This window comes from Protopterus annectens, chromosome 3.part1 (assembly GCF_019279795.1).
Source record: "Protopterus annectens isolate FY-2018-M chromosome 3.part1, PAN1.0, whole genome shotgun sequence".
Classification (NCBI taxonomy): Eukaryota; Metazoa; Chordata; order Ceratodontiformes; family Protopteridae; genus Protopterus; species Protopterus annectens.
Window position 1 is genome coordinate 1,837,502,944 of NC_056732.1, and position 18,675 is coordinate 1,837,521,618.

The 18,675-nt window shown below is 40.7% G+C and overlaps 1 protein-coding gene across 1 annotated transcript in view; it reads right to left on the reverse strand.

Moving 5' to 3' along the window:
- Positions 1 to 1,549: 1,549 nt before the first annotated feature.
- The window catches only part of LOC122797902 (zinc finger protein 585A-like), a 52,163-nt gene continuing 35,037 nt past the window's right edge, over positions 1,550 to 18,675 (reverse strand). Inside the window, exon 2 of the mRNA XM_044066421.1 lies at positions 1,550 to 3,943. Coding sequence (XP_043922356.1) covers positions 1,550 to 3,943 — 2,394 coding nt within the window. The remainder of the gene's footprint in view (positions 3,944 to 18,675) is intronic.

Genomic DNA, 18,675 nt, shown 5'->3' on the forward strand with positions numbered 1-18,675 from the left:
TGCAGGTCTTGCTGCCTTATTTTACGATTCTTTGCATGCAGGACACTGTAGCTACTGAAGCCCTTATCTGGTATAATTTATCCAGGTTTTTATGGGTTTCATTCAGACAAATGAGGGGGAGCAAAACTGCAATCTGAAGGCAGGTCATATTTAAAAGGAATGAGGTCAACATTACTTTATTCTTCAGTGTTGGAGAGGAATATTCTCCTCACCATCAGCAATGTTTCTATGGTTGTCTATTTCTATGCTTTAAATACTACTACCAGTATTGTAAGCATATTTATTTAATTCTCTCAGTATTCTGGCTACTGCAGTTACTTTTTTATTTTATACATTTATTAAATGGGTGAGTCCACTGGACACAACTGTCCCTTTTCCGGAGTGACTTGCTCAGAGTCGCACAGCAGGTAAAACAAGGTGGAATGTACAATTCCTGTACACAGACTATGGTATACCTTCATATGTTCTACAGCCACATCTTCAAAACTGCTGCAGCAAACTGCAAACCGCGAAATTCCAAAATTGTGAAAACCGAAGTGCCGAAATATAAAATCTCGCCCCCTTTTTGACCCATGGTAGCACTTGTTTCAGCAGTGGAGCGATTGGAAATGTCGAAATTTGACATTATTTCAACATTTAGGGAAGTTGGCATGACAGAATTCGGCTAAACGGTTCGCGTATGTGCACATTCGGAAATGTGCATTTGAACATATAAAGGTATACCCAGACTATACACAGAGTATCAGAAGCATCTCTGTAATAGCTCAGAGCCTTAATCCTACATCCTTACTGCCAGGCAAGAATGTTTACTTCAGTGATTTCTGCAGACAACTTCTTTTCTCTTCAACAATACATTAAGATGTTTGGAAATGTGAAAAGGTTAAGGCAAAATGGATTTAAAGAAGAAAGTTCCTGTGATAAATGTTACTTTTGCCCAAATATCACTCCTATATTGCCTGAAAAAAGTTTTAATTAACTACTTAAAGTTGCACTTTCAGTTGTCTGGTAGATGAGCTACAATGTTAGGTTATCCACAAAAATCAGGTGAGATATAATTTGACTAGACTGTTTTCTCATAGTCAAACTGTACTTGTAGTCTAAATACAACAATACTGATGCCAAGGAATCACCTTGGAACATTCTTCACTGGTTCTTACACCTGGGATATAATTTACACCTGATCCACCAAAAAAGCAGCAAAGTCGTTTGCTGTGTTTCCATAGTAACTGCAATTTTAATTAATCAATGTGCAGTGAATCTTACACATCTGTAAGCATTCTACAGTCCAGGAGTGAGGAATGTTGTCACATACCTTCATGTAATCTATAACCACCATACCAAGGTTCGTCACATTTTATACTTCTCGACTGTGACACTGTTTATTAAAAAATATCCTTGGTTACATATAATACTTTTATAGTACTTTTCTCTTCAACTGCCATAACCAAATTTTATCTAGAGGACTGTGCCTGTCCAATCTGGAAAATGATGTGCTGTCTAAAACTACTGTTATAAATAAAACATTTCTGCATGTACAGCATTTACATGATTACTGCTTAGCGTGAATGCGCTGATGATTTGCCAAACTACCTTTACGTGTAAAACCTTTGTTACAAGAAGAGCATTTATATGGTTGCTGATTAGAATGAATATTTTGATGTCGTACCAAATTAGTCTTATATGTAAAACCCTTGTCACAAATAGTACATTTATATGGTGCCTGTCCGGTGTGAATAATCTCGTGTTCTACTAAACTGTGCTTCCAAGCAAAATCCTTGCCACATGTGGCACACCTGTGGGGTTTCTCTCCCGTGTGAACAATTTGATGATGTACCATATTGCTCTTCTTCACAAAACCCTTGCCACATGTGGAGCATTTATATAGTTCCTGCTTAATATGAGTATTTTGATGTTGTGTCAAGCTACTCTTGTGTGTAAATCCCTTGTCACATGTGGTACATTTATAGGGCTTGTGTCCAGCGTGGACACTCTCATGTGCTTCCATACTACTCTTATGTATAAAGCCTTTGTTACATATGGAACATTTATAAGGCTTTTCTCCAGTGTGAAGAGTCTCGTGAGCTGCCAAACATCTCTTCTCCGTAAAACCCTTGCCACATGTGGCACATTTGTATGGTTGCTGCTGAATGTGAACACTGTTATGTAGTGACCAACCTCTCTTGGTTTTAAACCTCTTGTCACATATATTACATTTAAATGGCTTTTGATCAGTATGGGTACTCTGATGTGCTACCAAACTGGTCTTATGTACGAAATTCTTGTTGCACTTGACACACCTGTATCGGTCTTGCTTAGCATGAATACTCTGATGAAATGCTAAACTACTCTTGTATGTAAAATTCTTGTCACATGAAGTACATCTATATGGCTTCTTCCCTGTGTGAAGGGTCTCATGTGCGATCAGGCTTCTCTTTTGCAGAAAGCTCTTGCCACATATAGCACATTTATAAGTTTTTTTTTGTCCACTGTGGATAATCTGATGTGATACCAAACTTGTCTTATACAAAAAACTCTTGTCACAAGTAGCACAATTATAGGGCTTCCGTCCAGTATGGATACTCTCATGAGCTACCAAACGTCTCTTATACATAAAAGCTTTGTTGCATATGATACATTTATACGGCATCTGCTTACTGTGAATGCGTTTATGTACAGCCCAGCTTATCTTACTTGTAAACCCTTTGTCACATGTAGCACATTTATAAGTCTTTTGACCAGAGTGACCTTTCTGATGTGCTGCCCAATCAGTCTTATCTATAAACCCCCTATCACATGTAGTACATTTATATGGCCACTGCCCAGAGTGGACTAAAGTATGTTTTAACATAGAGATTTTCTTTATAAAACTCTTTTCACACAGAGTACATTTAAAGGGCTTCAGCCCAGAATGGGAATACTGATGTTCTATCAAGCTGCTTTTGTGTGCAAAACTTTTGCCACAAGTTGCACATTTATAGGGTTTCTGACCAGTGTGGGACCTCTCGTGCATTACTAAACTGTTCTTATATTTAAACTTCTTGTTACATATGGTACACATAAAGGGTTTCTGCCCACTGTGTACTAATTGGTGCATTAACATATGACACTTCCGTGCAAAACTCTTGGGACACACTGAACATTGAAAGGGTTTCTGGCCCGTGTGGACCTGCCGATGAGTAAAAAGGCTACTCTTGTAACTAAAAGTCTTGTCACATTGGTCACAACTGTAAGGCTTCTGTCCAGTGTGCATAACCTCATGCCGTATCAAACTAGTTTTGTATATAAAACCCACATCACATATGGCACATTTGTAAGGTTTCTGGCTTGTATGAACTACCTGATGGTTTTCCATGCTGTATTTCTTTTTAAAATGCTTACCACAAGTGGCACATGTATATGAGTTCTGGCCAGTGTGAATTCTCTGATGCACTACTAAATTACTTTTAGATGTAAACCCTTTATTACATGTGGCACAATGAAAGGGTTTTGGATCAATGCGCATTTTACACTTCTCTGTATGTTTTTGTCCAGCATGAGTAATCTGATGCCCTGGTAAACTGTTTTTTTTACTAGAACCACTACCTTGTACAGCAGTCTCGTAACTGGATATCTTTTCATATTTAGTGAATGCATTCTTTAGTTTTTTCATTTTGTGAGTTAAATGATCAGTTGAGCTCTTCTTATAGAATGTAAATCCATTGCTGCAAATAAACCAACTGCAGGGTCCATCCCCTTCATGAATATCCAGAGGAACGTCTAATTCAGTTTTTGTGTTACAAGCTTTGTTAAACTCCATATAATCAAAATGCTTCCTTTTAGTCTGTGGCAGGTCATATCCTGTGAGCGACACCTCATCTGGCAAAGTCTTGTCACATTCAGAATTAAGGTATTTCCTATGGGATGTCTGCAGACTCTGAATCTCACTTAAATCTGCACCTGCTGACTGAAAGGAAAAATAAAGGTGTTAGAAAACAATGATCCATAGAATACAACAATTTCTAATAATCATGCTTTGACTTACTTAAGATATGAAAGGCCGTATGTTAGTGTATCCCCTCTACAAACTTTTTTAAATCACTTTTTTTTCAAGAAACAATGAACTGCTGTTGCACAAAATTTCAGTAAAGAATCTATCACCAAAAATAACGCTCTCTTCTCAAGGTGTCTTAATGTTGTTTCTGTAACTGTATTTAACAAACTTAACTTGTACATCCTTTAAATTTTAGATTATTCCAGAACATTCCAACATGTGCACTTTTTCAGTACATTTTCTGTTTCCATTTTGTTTAGAAAATGGAATATGTACATTCCACCAACCTTCTTTTCATTTAACACAATTCACAGTGATATTAGAGATTTAAAATTAACTATCACAGTTCACTTACGTAGTAGATTCATTACAGACCAGATAAAAGAAAAGGTTTTAGTGTGAATTATAAAAGAAACCACAGTTTCTCACATTGTGATTTCAGCAGAACTGCTTTTTTATACATTTAGATAAATTCAATATTCTACCGACAAACTGCACCTCTTATTACCAAGATAAAATTAGCTGACTTAAAATTAATCATGTTCAACTCTTAATCAGTTTAAAAAGCTGGATTTTTTTGCTTTAAATTAACTGCATCATGAGCATAAGATGAAGCCCCATTACCCCTGATGCAGCGATGTGGTATGTTTTTAGTTAGTTACAACTTTATATTTAAATATTTCACCAAAGCAAAGAAGAAAAGGTTGCTTAAAAGGCTCCTAGCAGTTAAGACAGGTGCAAGTCTCACATTAAAATGACAACTGTGGAGTTGAAATAAAAAAAAAAAAAAACATGCTAGAAATGTTTTGAAATGCACCTAGATGTAACAGAGTGAGAATATTACAGTAAATATCTGCAGCACAATTTATATGTGCCCCATATGAAGAGATATCCAGCTGTCTTGTGATAGCAGAATGACACGCGTCTCCTTTCACTAGGACTTGCAGTGTGTTTGTACATCCTGGATTCTGTTTGCCAAAGATTACTGACCAACACCATATGAAACCAGTATGATATATTACTCCAATTTATTTATTTATTTATTTATTTCATGAAATAAAGTAATTTCTTATGGTTTAGAATGTGGTCTCTCCTTGACATTTCCAGTTTCTGATTTAATTCTGTCTCAGTTTCTAGTGTCTTTGTTAATTGATCTACTGCCCCTTTCAGATCACTGTACTTTGCTGTGTGAAAAATAAGTAATTTGTGGTTACAATCAGTTTGTCTCTCCTAATCACCCGAATGCTTGTTACGTAAAATGGTAACCCCTATCATTTACTGTTATTCCAACATTCTGATCACTTACATTGTGACAATAAACTATTTAGCGGAAAGACAATATATCTATGTACTTAAAAAAATCAACCTACAATTTCCACTAAACCTGATTTTTTGATAATTGTGATAACTTAGAAGTAGAACAAATCAGCAATGATTGGGATGAGCACATATCCCTTATTGGAGGGCCCTGCCCTCCCCCACAATACTACTATGTAACATGGACTTTTGATTAAAAACTATATCAGGAGCTATACTCAATCTTTTGTCCAGTGACTAAATGACCGAGAGCTCTTCATTACCTCCATTTTGTGAAAACAGCAATCCCTAGTGATCTACTACCTGTCCTCTTCTGATTACCACACCTCCCTAGTGATCTACTACCTGTCCTCTTCTGAATACCACACCTCCCTAGTGATCGACTGCTTGCCTTCTTCTGATTACCACACTTCCCGAGTGATTGACTACCTGTCCTCTTCTGATAAGCACACTGCATCTATTACACAAAACACTAATGTTTGGAGATCTATTGTTCCCTTGATCAACTCACTGTTTTTATGGTGTCATACAAGTAATGTTTGGTGAGTTTCCTCCACCTTTTCTTCTCTCCTTTATTGTATCAAAAAGTATTTCCTGAGTATCTAAAGTGCCGTTAATCACCTAACAATCTCGGTTAAGGTCAGTTCTCGTCACATGACAATTAAGCCACTCCTCCTATTATTTACATCAATCTTCACTGCATGTTCTCCAACAGTTTATCCAACTCCCTCCAAGTGTCGACAAAACGAAGAACAGTTTTCCAAAAGCAGTCTCAAAAATGTCCTTTATTGAGAATTTTCTTTTTGGAAGATACGTGGATTCTACTCACTCAAGTATAACCCAGCATTCAGTTGGTACTTGCAATTGCCTTCTCACTTTGCTCCCAGTAATTTATTTTTATGTGATAATGACTCACAGTCTTTTCTTTCTTCTTGGCTTCTAAAACTCTCCCACATACACCGCACTTTAGAAGTGCTGTAAACAAAGGGCAGAAGTATGAGCTCACAGTCACTGTACTGCAAAAGCCATCACTGTGTCCTCGTTGTCAGGATCATTAAACTGCTTCTCAGACACCCCTATTCATCTTCCACATTTGCTTTGAGCACTGTGTCATTTGCATGCAATTTAATAACATTTTAAATCCCACTAGTCATTTATATTAGGGAGTTGTGAAATAAAACCTTCCTCAAAACTGACCTCTCATATTCCTTATGTCACCTTCTCCTCTGAGTTTCTCATCAAATCATCAAACCACCAGCCACAGCTTACTTGCTGGTAACCAATATTCACTGCTCCTATCTATATTCTGTCCCGCTCTTATATTTATTTTCACAATTATCTTTATGTGTGGCATTACTAATAGAGACCTTGTTAAAGTCTAGAAAAAACACATCTACTGGTTTCCCTGCTTTCTAGGTTTAGTGTTCCTCACCCATAACAAATACACAAAGTTTTAAGATATGTTAGTCTTTCTCAGTACCCATGTTGCTGTTCACTCACCATTTGGGACAATAATTTATGTTTTAAAAAAATGAAAATTGGTTTCCATGACATGGAATCACACCAATGAGTTTTAAGTGCAACTGCTGGTCGTTACCATTAGTCACTGCAGTTTTCTACTGATTCTATATCTATGCAAAACAAAAAAAGATTCCAGGTAAAGAACTCCCAGAAAAGCAAGTTTTCAGTACTACAGGTAGAAAATATGAGAAGAAATACAAGTTGTGATAAATAAGTGTGTGACGTCCATGCACTGGCCCAGTAATCAAGGAACCTCAATCCTCACCACTTGCACTACTGAGGGGCATGCACATTGGGAGGATAACAAGTACACACACACACAGTAAAGTACAATTTCCCTTAAGAACACACAGAGATGACAGTCAGTCAGGGGACGGTTTCTCCCTTTCTCTCCAGTTTCCCAATAAGACTCTCCACTGGCACAGGGTCCAGATCTCAGCCTAGTGGTCAAGCTAAAACATCCAGCACCCTCTCTGTCAAAATAGTGCTTCGTGTCCCTACCCAAGTAGCTGACACACATACACTTTGAGATATGAGTTATATACAAATGCACAGACACTCCTGAGGAAGGATGGCACAGGTTATCCGGCTATGCCCCCTTCTCTCCAGACTATAAGGTTGAAATAACTGCCATCAACCACTAATATCAGCTGCTATAAGGCCCTTCCTAAAGGGTGACCAGTTTCACTGTGCAATATTACTGTTATCCAAATGTTAAGTGGGACCCAGGGCTAAAACTATTGGAGTGGCTTGGACAGTATCACCAAATACATGCAATGTACCCTAAGAGCTTAAATTACCTTTACACAAAACAGCAACAGTTGAAAGGTTTAAAAATATTTAATAATAAATAATAACAACACAAGACAATACTTATTACTTCAACACAATGGCATTACAAAGTTCAAAGATCACAGGAAAATGCTTTAAAATAATACTGTAAAATAGTCTGACATAAATATAGAAAACAGCTAAACTAGTCTGGCTATTTCTATCTATCTTTAAGAGAAATCACTGTTCTAAATCTACCAGGTTCACCTGGGCCAAGCCCATGAGTTTCCTGAGCCTTGTCCTGAGGTTTAATACATATGCCACAACAGACTCCTGGTGTGATTCACATTCACCTTCCCATTCATCTCAGATTAAATCTAGAGGCCCCCTCACCCTGTGCCTATACAACAACTCAAAGGGTGGAAAACCTGTGGATTCCTGGGGAACCTCTCTGTAAGCAAACAACAGTTGAGGCAAGTATTTGTCCCACTCCCTCCAAACTCAGCTTCAAATGCCCATAGCATGGACTTGAGTATAGAGTTTAACCTCTCTAAAAGACCATTAGTTTGGGGATGGTAGGGGGTTGTCTTCAGGTGCTTCACCCCACAGCATTTCCACAGACAAGCCAGCAGGTCTGACATGACATTGGCACCTATATCAGTCAGTATCTCTTTTGGGAAATATACTCTGCTGAAAATCTCTAACAAAGCATTTGCCACCTTTTCTGCATCAATGAAGGACAAAGCCACTGCCTCAAGGTATCTTGCAGCATAATCCACTGCCACTAGGATATAATTTTTCCCTTTGGAATTTGGGGTACTCAGAGGCCCCACAATATCCATCTGAAATGGCTCCTCAATCACAGGCAAAGGCATCAAAGGAGCTTTCACCTTGTCTCCTGCCTTGCCTACCTTTTGGCACTGCTCACATGTCCTGCAGGACCCTATTACATCTCTGGAAATTCCAGGCCAATAGAAGTTTTGCATAATACGTCTCTTGGTACATTTTATGCCCATATGACCTACAAAGGGAATATCATGGGCTATGGCTAGAAGCACCAGACAGTAGGCTCTAGGCACTACCAATTACTGTATTCTCTCACCTTCTAGCCCTTCCTCAGGGGTCCACTCTCTATACAGTAACCCTTTGTTCCAGTATACAGACTTCCCCTTCCCTTGAGTATCAAGTGCCTCACTAGCCACCTCTCTCAGGCCTTGTAATGTACGGTCTGAGAGCTGAGGCTGTCTCAACTCTCTCCTTGTAACCCTTCCCAGCTCCCCTTCCACAGGAAGTCTGGCATTCTCTGACAGCGGTGCCTCACTGTCAGCCTGGGTATTACTACTCACCTCTACCTTTGCAGTTACCCTGTCCGAGGGAACATCAGTACCCACAAGCAGCTGTGGCTCACATTTAGTCTCACTGCTACAGGGTAGCTCCCTCTGTGAAGTAACCACCTCACCAGTCCTGGCTGCAAGTATGCAGTCTGACGGGGTCTCTCCCAGGCTACCAGACCCACATGCTTGTCTCCAAGCCTGACTGTGTGTAACTGCATTAACATATGGTACTGCCTCATCCAAATCCTTCCCTTTTAGGACATCTGCAGGATGGTAGTTTGGTACCCCTGTTGTCTCAAGACAACCTACTATCAGCATTTTGTCCTTCTCACTTACTGGCTCCCTCACCTTTTGCTCCCCACCTTGCCTCCATGGACATCTATATGCCACATGGCCTCACTGGTTGCATTCAAAACATTTAACCCTAGGTCCTGGACATGCACCTGGACTAGCGGCTTCTCCTGCTACTGGCAGATTCTGTTGGGGCAGTCTGGGCTGCCCACCATGGGTTTCCTTAGACCCATGAGCAGCACTGGGTGTCCCTTTCCTGTGCAGGGATGCCCTGCTTGCTAGGTATAGGTCTCCCTTCTTCCCCAACTCACCTGAAGTACCACATTGTGTATCAGCTAACCAGATCCTCATGTCCTCAGGCAAAGTGTTAAGGGCTTGTTCCCTCACCAAAAGGTCTTCCAGCCCTTCAAAACTGGTGAACTGATACCCACTCACCAACCTATGAAAATAAGTGCTTCACTCAGCAATATATTCACAAACACTTTCATCTGCCTTGCGTCTATGCTCACAAAACTTTTCTCTATAGGCTTTAGGTGTAAACTTAAAACACTCTAATAAACAATTTATAACAGTGTTATAATTTAAGCAATCAGGACACCAGAGGCACTCAAAGTCTGAATGAGGAGGTCAAAGCTAGAATCAGAGGGGCTACAAGCAACTGGCACAGAGTGTCGTGTGTAATATATGACAGAAGAATGTCAAAGAAACTGAAAAGTAAGGTGTACAAAAAGTACAGTTTTGTACCTACCATAAATGTAGATGTTCGAGTGCTCATACAGCTGCAGTCAATACAGATGGGTTATCCTGCCGTCAGGCGGGTCCTTGGTCGGCCGAATTCCAAAGTCCAGGTCCAGTGTCGGTTGTCGTCGCTTCTTCCCTGACATCAGTGCGGCAGGGGTATAAAAGAGGCAGCCGACACCATCTTCTTCAATTTTTCTTGCCCCAGATGTCAGGTGCCCCCAGAAGGAAGGCAAAACATACATTTATGTAATCATGCAATATAGAATAATCAAAAAACAGTAGTTGCAAGCAAATACACCATAAAAGAATACCCCAAATAGGTTGTATGAGAAGGTGTTTGCCATAAGGCCTGTCCTAAGAGGGGACGGAGTGGGGGGGGTAACCTGGACTGCAGCTGTATTAGCACTCGAACATCTACATTTATGGTAGGTACAAAACTGTACTATGTTCATCGTGCATACAGCTGCAGTCATTACAGATGGGTAGAATCCCAAAGCTAAGTAGGGGTGGGAGGCACTAAGTGGAACTAGGAGGAGCAAGGATGTCCTACAAGACTGCTGTGGCAAATCCCGCTCTAGATTTAGAGTATAGTGGAAGGTGATAGTGTTTGGAGAAAGTGTGCACTGAACTCCAAGTGGCTGCTTCCAAAATGTCCTTGGTAGGAACCCCCCTGAGGAAAGCTGCAGAGGTAGCTGTGGCCCTGGTGGAGTGGGATCTGATGCTTGTAGGTACAGTTTTTCCATGAAATGAGTAACAAAAGCGTATGCAGTGGGCTATCCATTTTGAGATTGTCTGTTTGGAAATAGCCTTTCCTTGAGCACCTGTAGCATAGGACACAAAGAGTTTCTCGGATTTCCTGAATGGCTTTGTCCTGTCCAAATAATAACGAAGTTGTCTGTGAATGTCCAAGGAATGCAGTAGTGTTTCCCCTTTGTTTTGTGGATTAGGATAAAAGGTAGGTAAGTGGATAGTCTGATTCAAAGCTCCACTGGATACTACCTTTGGCATAAAGGTAGGGTTGGTTCGTAAGGAAACTCTGTCCTGATGGAAAATGATGAAAGGTTGCACAGCCATGAGGGCCTGTAGCTCCGAAACCCTGCGTGCTGAGGTGATAGCCAGAAGGAAGGCTGTTTTCCATGACAAATATTGTAGTTCTGTTGAAGCAGCTGGCTCAAAGGGAGGAAGGGTCAGCTTTTCCAATATGAAGTTGAGGTCCCAAGCAGGGACTGGTGGTTTCCTTGGGGGGTTTCTATTCTTTGCCCCTCTGAGGAACTGTCTTAAGAGAGGATGAGAGAATAAAGGAGGATCTGTGTTGTATTGTGCTGAAATGGCTGAAGCATGGATTTTGATGGAGGAGAAAGAAAGTCCACTGTTTAACATCTCAGATAGGTACTATAAAATTTGAGGTAAATTTATTACCCAAGGATTCTGGCCCTTTCCTTGATTCCAGGCACAAAATCATTTCCATTTGGCGGAGTAGGCTTTTCTAGTAGAAGGTCTTCTGGCCTCCAAGATGACATCCTGCACCTTCTTGGAGAGGAGGGTCTGTTGGGAAATCAAGGAATTCTCCATGCAGCTAGATTTAGGGTTTTGAGCTGGCTGTGAAGAATCTTGTAGTTGTGCTGGGACAACAGAAGAGGGACTAGAGGTAGGATCCATGGTGGGGAATGTGTCAGGCTTTTCAGGAGCAGATACCAGTGTTGTCTTGGCCAGTCTGGAGCAATGAGAATCATTTTCGGCCTCTCTGCTCTGGCTTTTAATAGAACTTTGGGCAGCAGAGGAAGAGGCGGAAGGCATAGACTGTCAACGTTGTCCAATTGAAAGAAAGTCGTCCACTTTCCAGGCCTGTGGATGATAGGTCCTTGAACAAAATTTTTCAACTGGTAATTTCTGTGGGTAGCAAAGAGATCTATGTCTGGCTGTCCCCATGCCTGAGTTATCTTTGTGAAAACTTGAGGATGCAACTTCCATTCGTGTGGATCTGTCATATTTCTGCTTAGGCTGTCTGCCAGTATGTTTTCCTTCCCTGGCAGGAATTGTGCCTGTAGTTGAATTTGCAATTCCAGTGCTGTGTTCCATAGGGTCATGGCTTGCCTGCACAGGGGGTATGAATGAGTTCCCCCCTGTTTGTATATGTACCACATCACTGTGGTGTTGTCTGTCCTTATCAATAGCTGGCCTGGATGCAGTAGGTCTTTGAAGGCCATAATAGCATTTTGCACGGCTAGCATTTCCTTTTGGTTGATGTGTAGGTGCTTCTCTTTTTGGGACCATTTTCCCTGAATGCACTGATCTGTCATGTGTGCCCCCCAGGCGTAGTCTGAGGCGTCTGTTGTGATGATTTGAGTTGCTTGAGGTACACAGAAAGGGAGACCTATGTTTCTTTGGCATGCTTGAGACAACCACTGAAATTCCTTTTGAAGGCATGGAATGAGTGGTATGATTGTTTCCAAGCTGTGGCTGTGTTGAGACCATAAGTGTTTTAGGTACCATTGAAGTTTCCTCTATGCAGCTTTGCACATGGGATTAGTAGGATGCAAGATGCCATGAATCCCAGAGCCTGCAGGACTTTCCTTGCAGTCAGCCTGGTGAAGGTTGCCATTTTGCTGAAGTATTGAGACAGTTGCCCTTGTTTGTCTGGCGTGAGGTAGGCCATCTGGGTGGTTGTATTCAAGCTGGCACCCAGGAAAATTATTTGTTGAGAGGGTATTAGTTTTGATTTCTTTTTGTTGACTGTGTATCCCAGAAAGTTCAACAGTTTTATTACAAACGCCAGGTGTTTCAGAAGTATGTCCTTGCTGTCCGTTGGATCAGGCAGTCGTCCAGATATAGGTAGATTTGTATTCCTTGTAGTCTGCTGAAGGCGATTACTGATGCCAGGCATTTCGTAAACACTCTGGGTGCAGTAGATAAGCCAAAGGGCAATGCAGAGAATTGATAATGGGTTGAATCTGCAAGAAATCTGAGGTATCTTCTGCAATCTTGTCTGATAGGGACATGCAGGTATGCCTCCTTGAGGTCCAATGTTACCAGCCAAGACTCCTTGCCCAGCATGGGAAGAAGCTGCTGTAATGTGAGCATCTTGAATTTTGGTACCTGTAAATATGTGTTTAGGATGGATAGGTCTAATATAGGTCTCCAATCTTTGTCTTTCCTTGGTACCAGGAATAGTCTGGAATAAAACCCTTGACCTTGTTCTTTTGCAGGTACCTCTTGAATCACTTTCATGTCCATGAGAGCTGAAATTTGTTTTTGTGCCTCTGCTCTTTGATTTTGTGGCAGGTTTGGCATGCCTCTCATTTTTGGAAGGGTGTGAAAGTGGAACCTGTAGCCTCTGTCTATAATGTCCAGAATCCATTTGTCTTTTGTAACAATATGCCAATTTTTTGAGAATAATGCCAGTTTTCCACCCAAAGGTGCTGCCATTAAAGCTTTGCTTGGCAGGTAAAGGAGGAAGTCATTGTGTCTGTTTTCTAAATGACTGTGATCTATCTTCTCCACCTCTTGGGGTTGGTGTTTGCCACTGTCTGGCTCTGAAAGATCCTTGAGGTTGCCCTCTACCCCTTGGGCATCTGTATCTGCTCCTTTGAGGTCTGTCCGAGGCTGGAAAGGACCAATTTTTTGAAGGCCAGTTTCTGCTGAAACGTGGAGGTTGTACCTGCAGTAAATTTTTCACTGTTTGCATCGATTTCGCTTTTTCCTCCATTTTCTTTAGTACCTCCTCAGCTTTAACACCAAACAATACATCTTTTTGAAGAGGTGCATCTAATAATTTAGCTTTGACATGATCTGGTAAGGCTTGCTCTTTGAGCCAAGCATGTCTACGTATAACAGACCCCGTAACAGCAGCTCTACATGAGGCCTCTAAAGCATTAAAAACCACACTGCAAGGTATGTTTACCCACTTGCTCTGCACCATGCAACAAATCCTGCAACTCTTTTAAATCTGGTTGTTCTGGTTGTGCCATTTTGCTTTTCAACTGAGATAACAAAAACTGTTGATACTTTAACATATGGAACTGACAGTTTAATGCCCTCATGGTTAAAGTGGCCGAGGTGTACCCCCTATTTCCCCCACCTTTCTAAAGCTCTGGAATCTCTCTCTGAAGGTAATGGGTTTTTAGCAGTAGAGGCCTTAATTCCCTTGGGACCCTGTGAAATAATTTCTGGGTCAGCAGTATGGCTTTTGTATAGGAACTGGTGTGAACCAGGAACCCGGTAATGCCTGTCTGGTTTAACAGGAGCTGGAGGTAAAGAATATGGATTAAGGCTGGCTTCTGTGTACACATCATACAATATATCTAAAACAGGAGGGATAGCCAGGGGCCTATGCTGGGGGAGCAAGAGAAAATCCCTGAGCCTTTTCTTGGAATATGAGTAATCTTGGCCTTCCCAGTGAAAGTGTTCCCTCAATGTATGTAGGGTTTCCCCAAAAGAGTAGTCCTCAGGGGGGGGGGAGACCGAGGGAATAGACTCCTCTGCATCAGAGTCTTCGAAAGGAGAATAGGCATAATTCTGGTCCTCAGAATGTTCAGAGGTAATAGAGGCTTGATCTGAGGAAGGGTAGTCTTCCTCTAATCTGGGCCTTTTGTCCGAGGGGGGGTTGGGAACCCCTGATAAGAGTAATCAAATCCTCAGCCATTTTGAGCATCTGTTTTTTAGGCATGGGGCCTTGAAAGGGGGTCTGAGGTCCCTGTTTTTTGGTTTTCATGGCTGCTTTAGATTTAGTGAAAGCTTTAATAGAGAAGGAGGAAGGCCTGAAGACACCTTGAGAAATGGCAGGCCTGTCTAAACTCTGAGTTTCCCCGCCAAGAGTGGCGTCGGTATCTGTAGTAGGAATGGGGACCGAGGAGCCTGCGACCTCGGGTACTGAAGACACCGGTAATGTTGTGTCATCGGTACTCAGGGGCTGCGTAGGCACCTTACTAAGAACCGGTGAACCGGTAGTCGGCCTTAGCGTGGTGTCAGTAGTCATGTGGACCTCGTATGTAGGTCCTTATCTTTGCGTCTTTTACTCAAAACTGGAGTCGGAGTATCCGACAACATAATATAATTAAATTTTTTACCAAAATAGTGGAGAGCGAACTTTGCCTGGCGCTTAATAGTGCGCTTGTTGAATCTAGCACAAAAACGGCAGGCCGAGACGTCGTGGTCTGGGCCTAAGCAAGGTATACAGAAAGAGTGGAAATCCTTATGAGGTATTTGCTTCCCACATGAAATGCAATTATTAACTCTGTCTGACATCGGTCTGAGGCAAGAAAAGTTTCCCCAATGGGGTACTTAGCTTTCAAGAAGACTTCGGCTGAAATATTTTCGTAAATCTCAGGAGCTGGCCGACTGGCACTTGCAAACTGCTTCTGCTTCGGGCACCGCGCGGCAAGAAAGACTGAAGAAGATGGCGTCGGCTGCCTCTTTTATACCCCTGCCACACTGACGTCAGGGAAGAAGCGACGACAACCAACGCCGGACCTGGACTTTGGAATTCGGCCGACCGAGGACCCGCCTGACGGCAGGATAACCCATCTGTAATGACTGCAGCTGTATGCATGATGAACATCTGCGATCAGTACTACTGCATGGGTACAGAAATCTGGGCAGTGAAGGCAGAGCATCTGATGAAATTAGAGGTAATGGAGATGAAGTGCCTTAAATGGGTGGTGGGATGCACACTGTGGGACAGACAAAGAAAATGAGGACATCAGAGCAGAAACCAAAGTAGTTCCAATTGCAGAGATGGTCAAAGAAAACAGATTGCAGTTGTTTGGGCACATGTGCAGCAACAATGAAGACAATCTGGTGAAGAAGATTTGGACAGACAGGAAGAAGGCAACAGGAAAAGAGGGCATCCAGCAAATAGATGGATGGATTGTGTGAGACAGAGAACCTGCAAAATCCAGGCATGACTGTCGAAGAAAGGAGAAAAGTGGCATTGAATTAAGAGAGGTGATGACAGTTGACAGAACACCCCAACTCCATGTAGAAAATTGGAAAAAGGGGATTGATGACAATGTTTAAGTCAGAAAGCAAGCCCTGTGTTCTTTATGCAATGCCAAATGCATTAACTGCTTGTGAATTGTAAGAGCGCAGGGAAAATAATTTGTATGTAAGTTAAGGGAAAAGCTTTAATGTTTTCTAATGAGAACTGCTAGAAAAAACATGCGTGTGAGTACTTTTGATTCCCTGGTTTATGAACTGCATACTTTTTTCTGTTTTTTCTTTATTGCAGTGTTATATGTTAGGAGAGAGAGAGCAATCATGTTGCTTGCTTGTGTGAGGCCAGAGGGATTAGTTGTTTCTGAATTAATAGGGCAATTTGGAAAACAGCATCTTTACTTAAAGTAATACTAGTCAATATTTTTTTGTTGATGAAGTTATATATAGCTTCCAATTGGTTGAACCCTTTACAGACATCATGGCAAAATTTCAAGATAGTAGCCACCAAACATATTCTAGCACATAAATTTCTAATTAGTGATCATAAGAAAAATGTAAACAATACAAAAATATGGGAACAAATCTTTAACATTGTATTAGCTTAAAGTTCCATTCCACTATTCTCTGGGAAAAACTGAATAACTGTTGAATTTTATTGAGATAAGTCTTATATGGTTACTAGTTCTTTTTTCTTCATTATATTTTTTTTTTTAGAAGTGTATAGGTATGTATAATGATTCTATGTAACTGTTGGAAGCATTCATGTACATATTGTAAGTAGTTGGTAGTACTGTATTAGTTGTTTGGAAAAAATAAAATAAAGAATTATTATTGAAAAAAAAAGAAAAAGCTATAATGTAAACACGTCTGAATTTTAGTCTTACAGTTTGCATACTTAAATTATTTTCAATCTTTCTTCTTTTATTTTCAATCTTTCTTCTTTTATTTTATTGCAGTTATTTTAATACAAATAAGCTTCTGTGACATATTTGTTTCTTAACTACTAGAGAAATTGCCTGCTTCTGAATTGGAGAGGAACTGGGAAAAGCATTTTATACAGTGCGTATGCATGCATTATTATTTTAAACATATCCTTTCTTTCTTTGCTCTTTTTCTGGAGTTTAAAAGGATAATGATTAGGTTGGAAAGCAATCCAGACATTTCTTTCTGTAAGGCCAAAGGGTTAAGCTCCTTCTGAACTAAGATAATTTGGGAAATACCTCAGTGGAGCAAAGGATACCGCTGTCATCTCACAGCAAGAGGTCCTCCAGACTGATTATTTCAATAGAAATACCAAATAGATATATAAAAATAAAAATAACAGATACAATAAATAAAAACAATTAATAAAGTAATAATTAATAATAATTAATAATTATTAAAAGTAATAGATGCATTTTGAATAGAGTACAATGCTCCCTCCAGTATGTAGACTTCACAAACAGGGAACCAAAAAAACAATAAAATCCACAAAAACCAAGCTCGGATGCAAGGTAAGGAAGCCGAAACACACTCTTCTAAGCTGTAATAGTACAATTTATTAACCAGCACACCACACGATCACAATGCAGAATCCCAGTTTACCTAGGTTTCATCCACCATGTAGGACTTCTTCAGAACAACTAATTGTTAAAAACCCACCCTTTTATATCTTAATAAATTAGTATTTTCCCACACCAATAATTAATTCATTACCTAATAACTTTCAAAAGATAATTAATAATACAAAGTGTGCTATTACAGCTTAACAGAGTGTGTTTTGGCTTGCTTACCTTGCATCTGAGCTTGGTCCTTCAGTATGTATCTGACCAGGCACATGCAGCAACTGGAGTGACCTCAGAGGTTCCTTACAAAAAGAATACAATGCATAACAAACCTGCCTTATGCAGAGTGCCTTATAGCCCTTTCCCCTCTACTCAGTCCCCTATAGATTGCTGAGGGGTGATCTATGCCTGGCTTACTCAAAAACCCCACACTTATGAATCTCCCACATACTTGTAAGTCAAACAGTACCAGAAATACAAGGTCTAGAGACCTGAATTTTGTCTGTAACTTAAACATAACATGTTGGAGAGACAGTTATGTATCCAGAGACTGCCCCTCCTATGGAAAAGGCTTCACATCTGTGCAAAGCTGAATTTGTCTATTATCCAGTTTAAGCACAACCTAGACCAATGGATAGGAAATAAGAAATTTACACCAGGCCAGACCAGGCCTGGCACCCATGTCTTTTATGAACAGAGGTAGCTTATAAATGCCTGGCCCTAAATATCCCATGTGGATACAGAACATCATTACTCTTTTGGGAAAACTTGTCTAGGCTTAGAAAGGCCCCTGCGTCATTAGCCTAGTAACCATCTATGTATCTATTATAATAATAATAATAAGTAATCTTGACTGGGATGCCTTCTGTGTGGTATCTGCATGTTTCTCCGTGTCCTCATGAGGGTTTCCTCTGGGTGTTCCTGTTTCCTCCCAAAGACGTGCAGTAGGTGAATTGGACACTATAAATTGGCCATAAATGTGAGTGTTTGTGTGAGTGTTTGGTATGGGAGAACTACCACGGCAGGGCTAGCCAACCAGCAGTCTGAGCCTTGGCTCTAGCTGATTGTCACTGTTGACGTGACACCCCAAATCCTTGTGCAAAAATGGGAAAAGGCGTTTGGTCATAAATGGTAAGAAAAATAAATCAAGGATCTCTTGTGAAAGATGCCAGAAAATATTGCTGTGTGAATA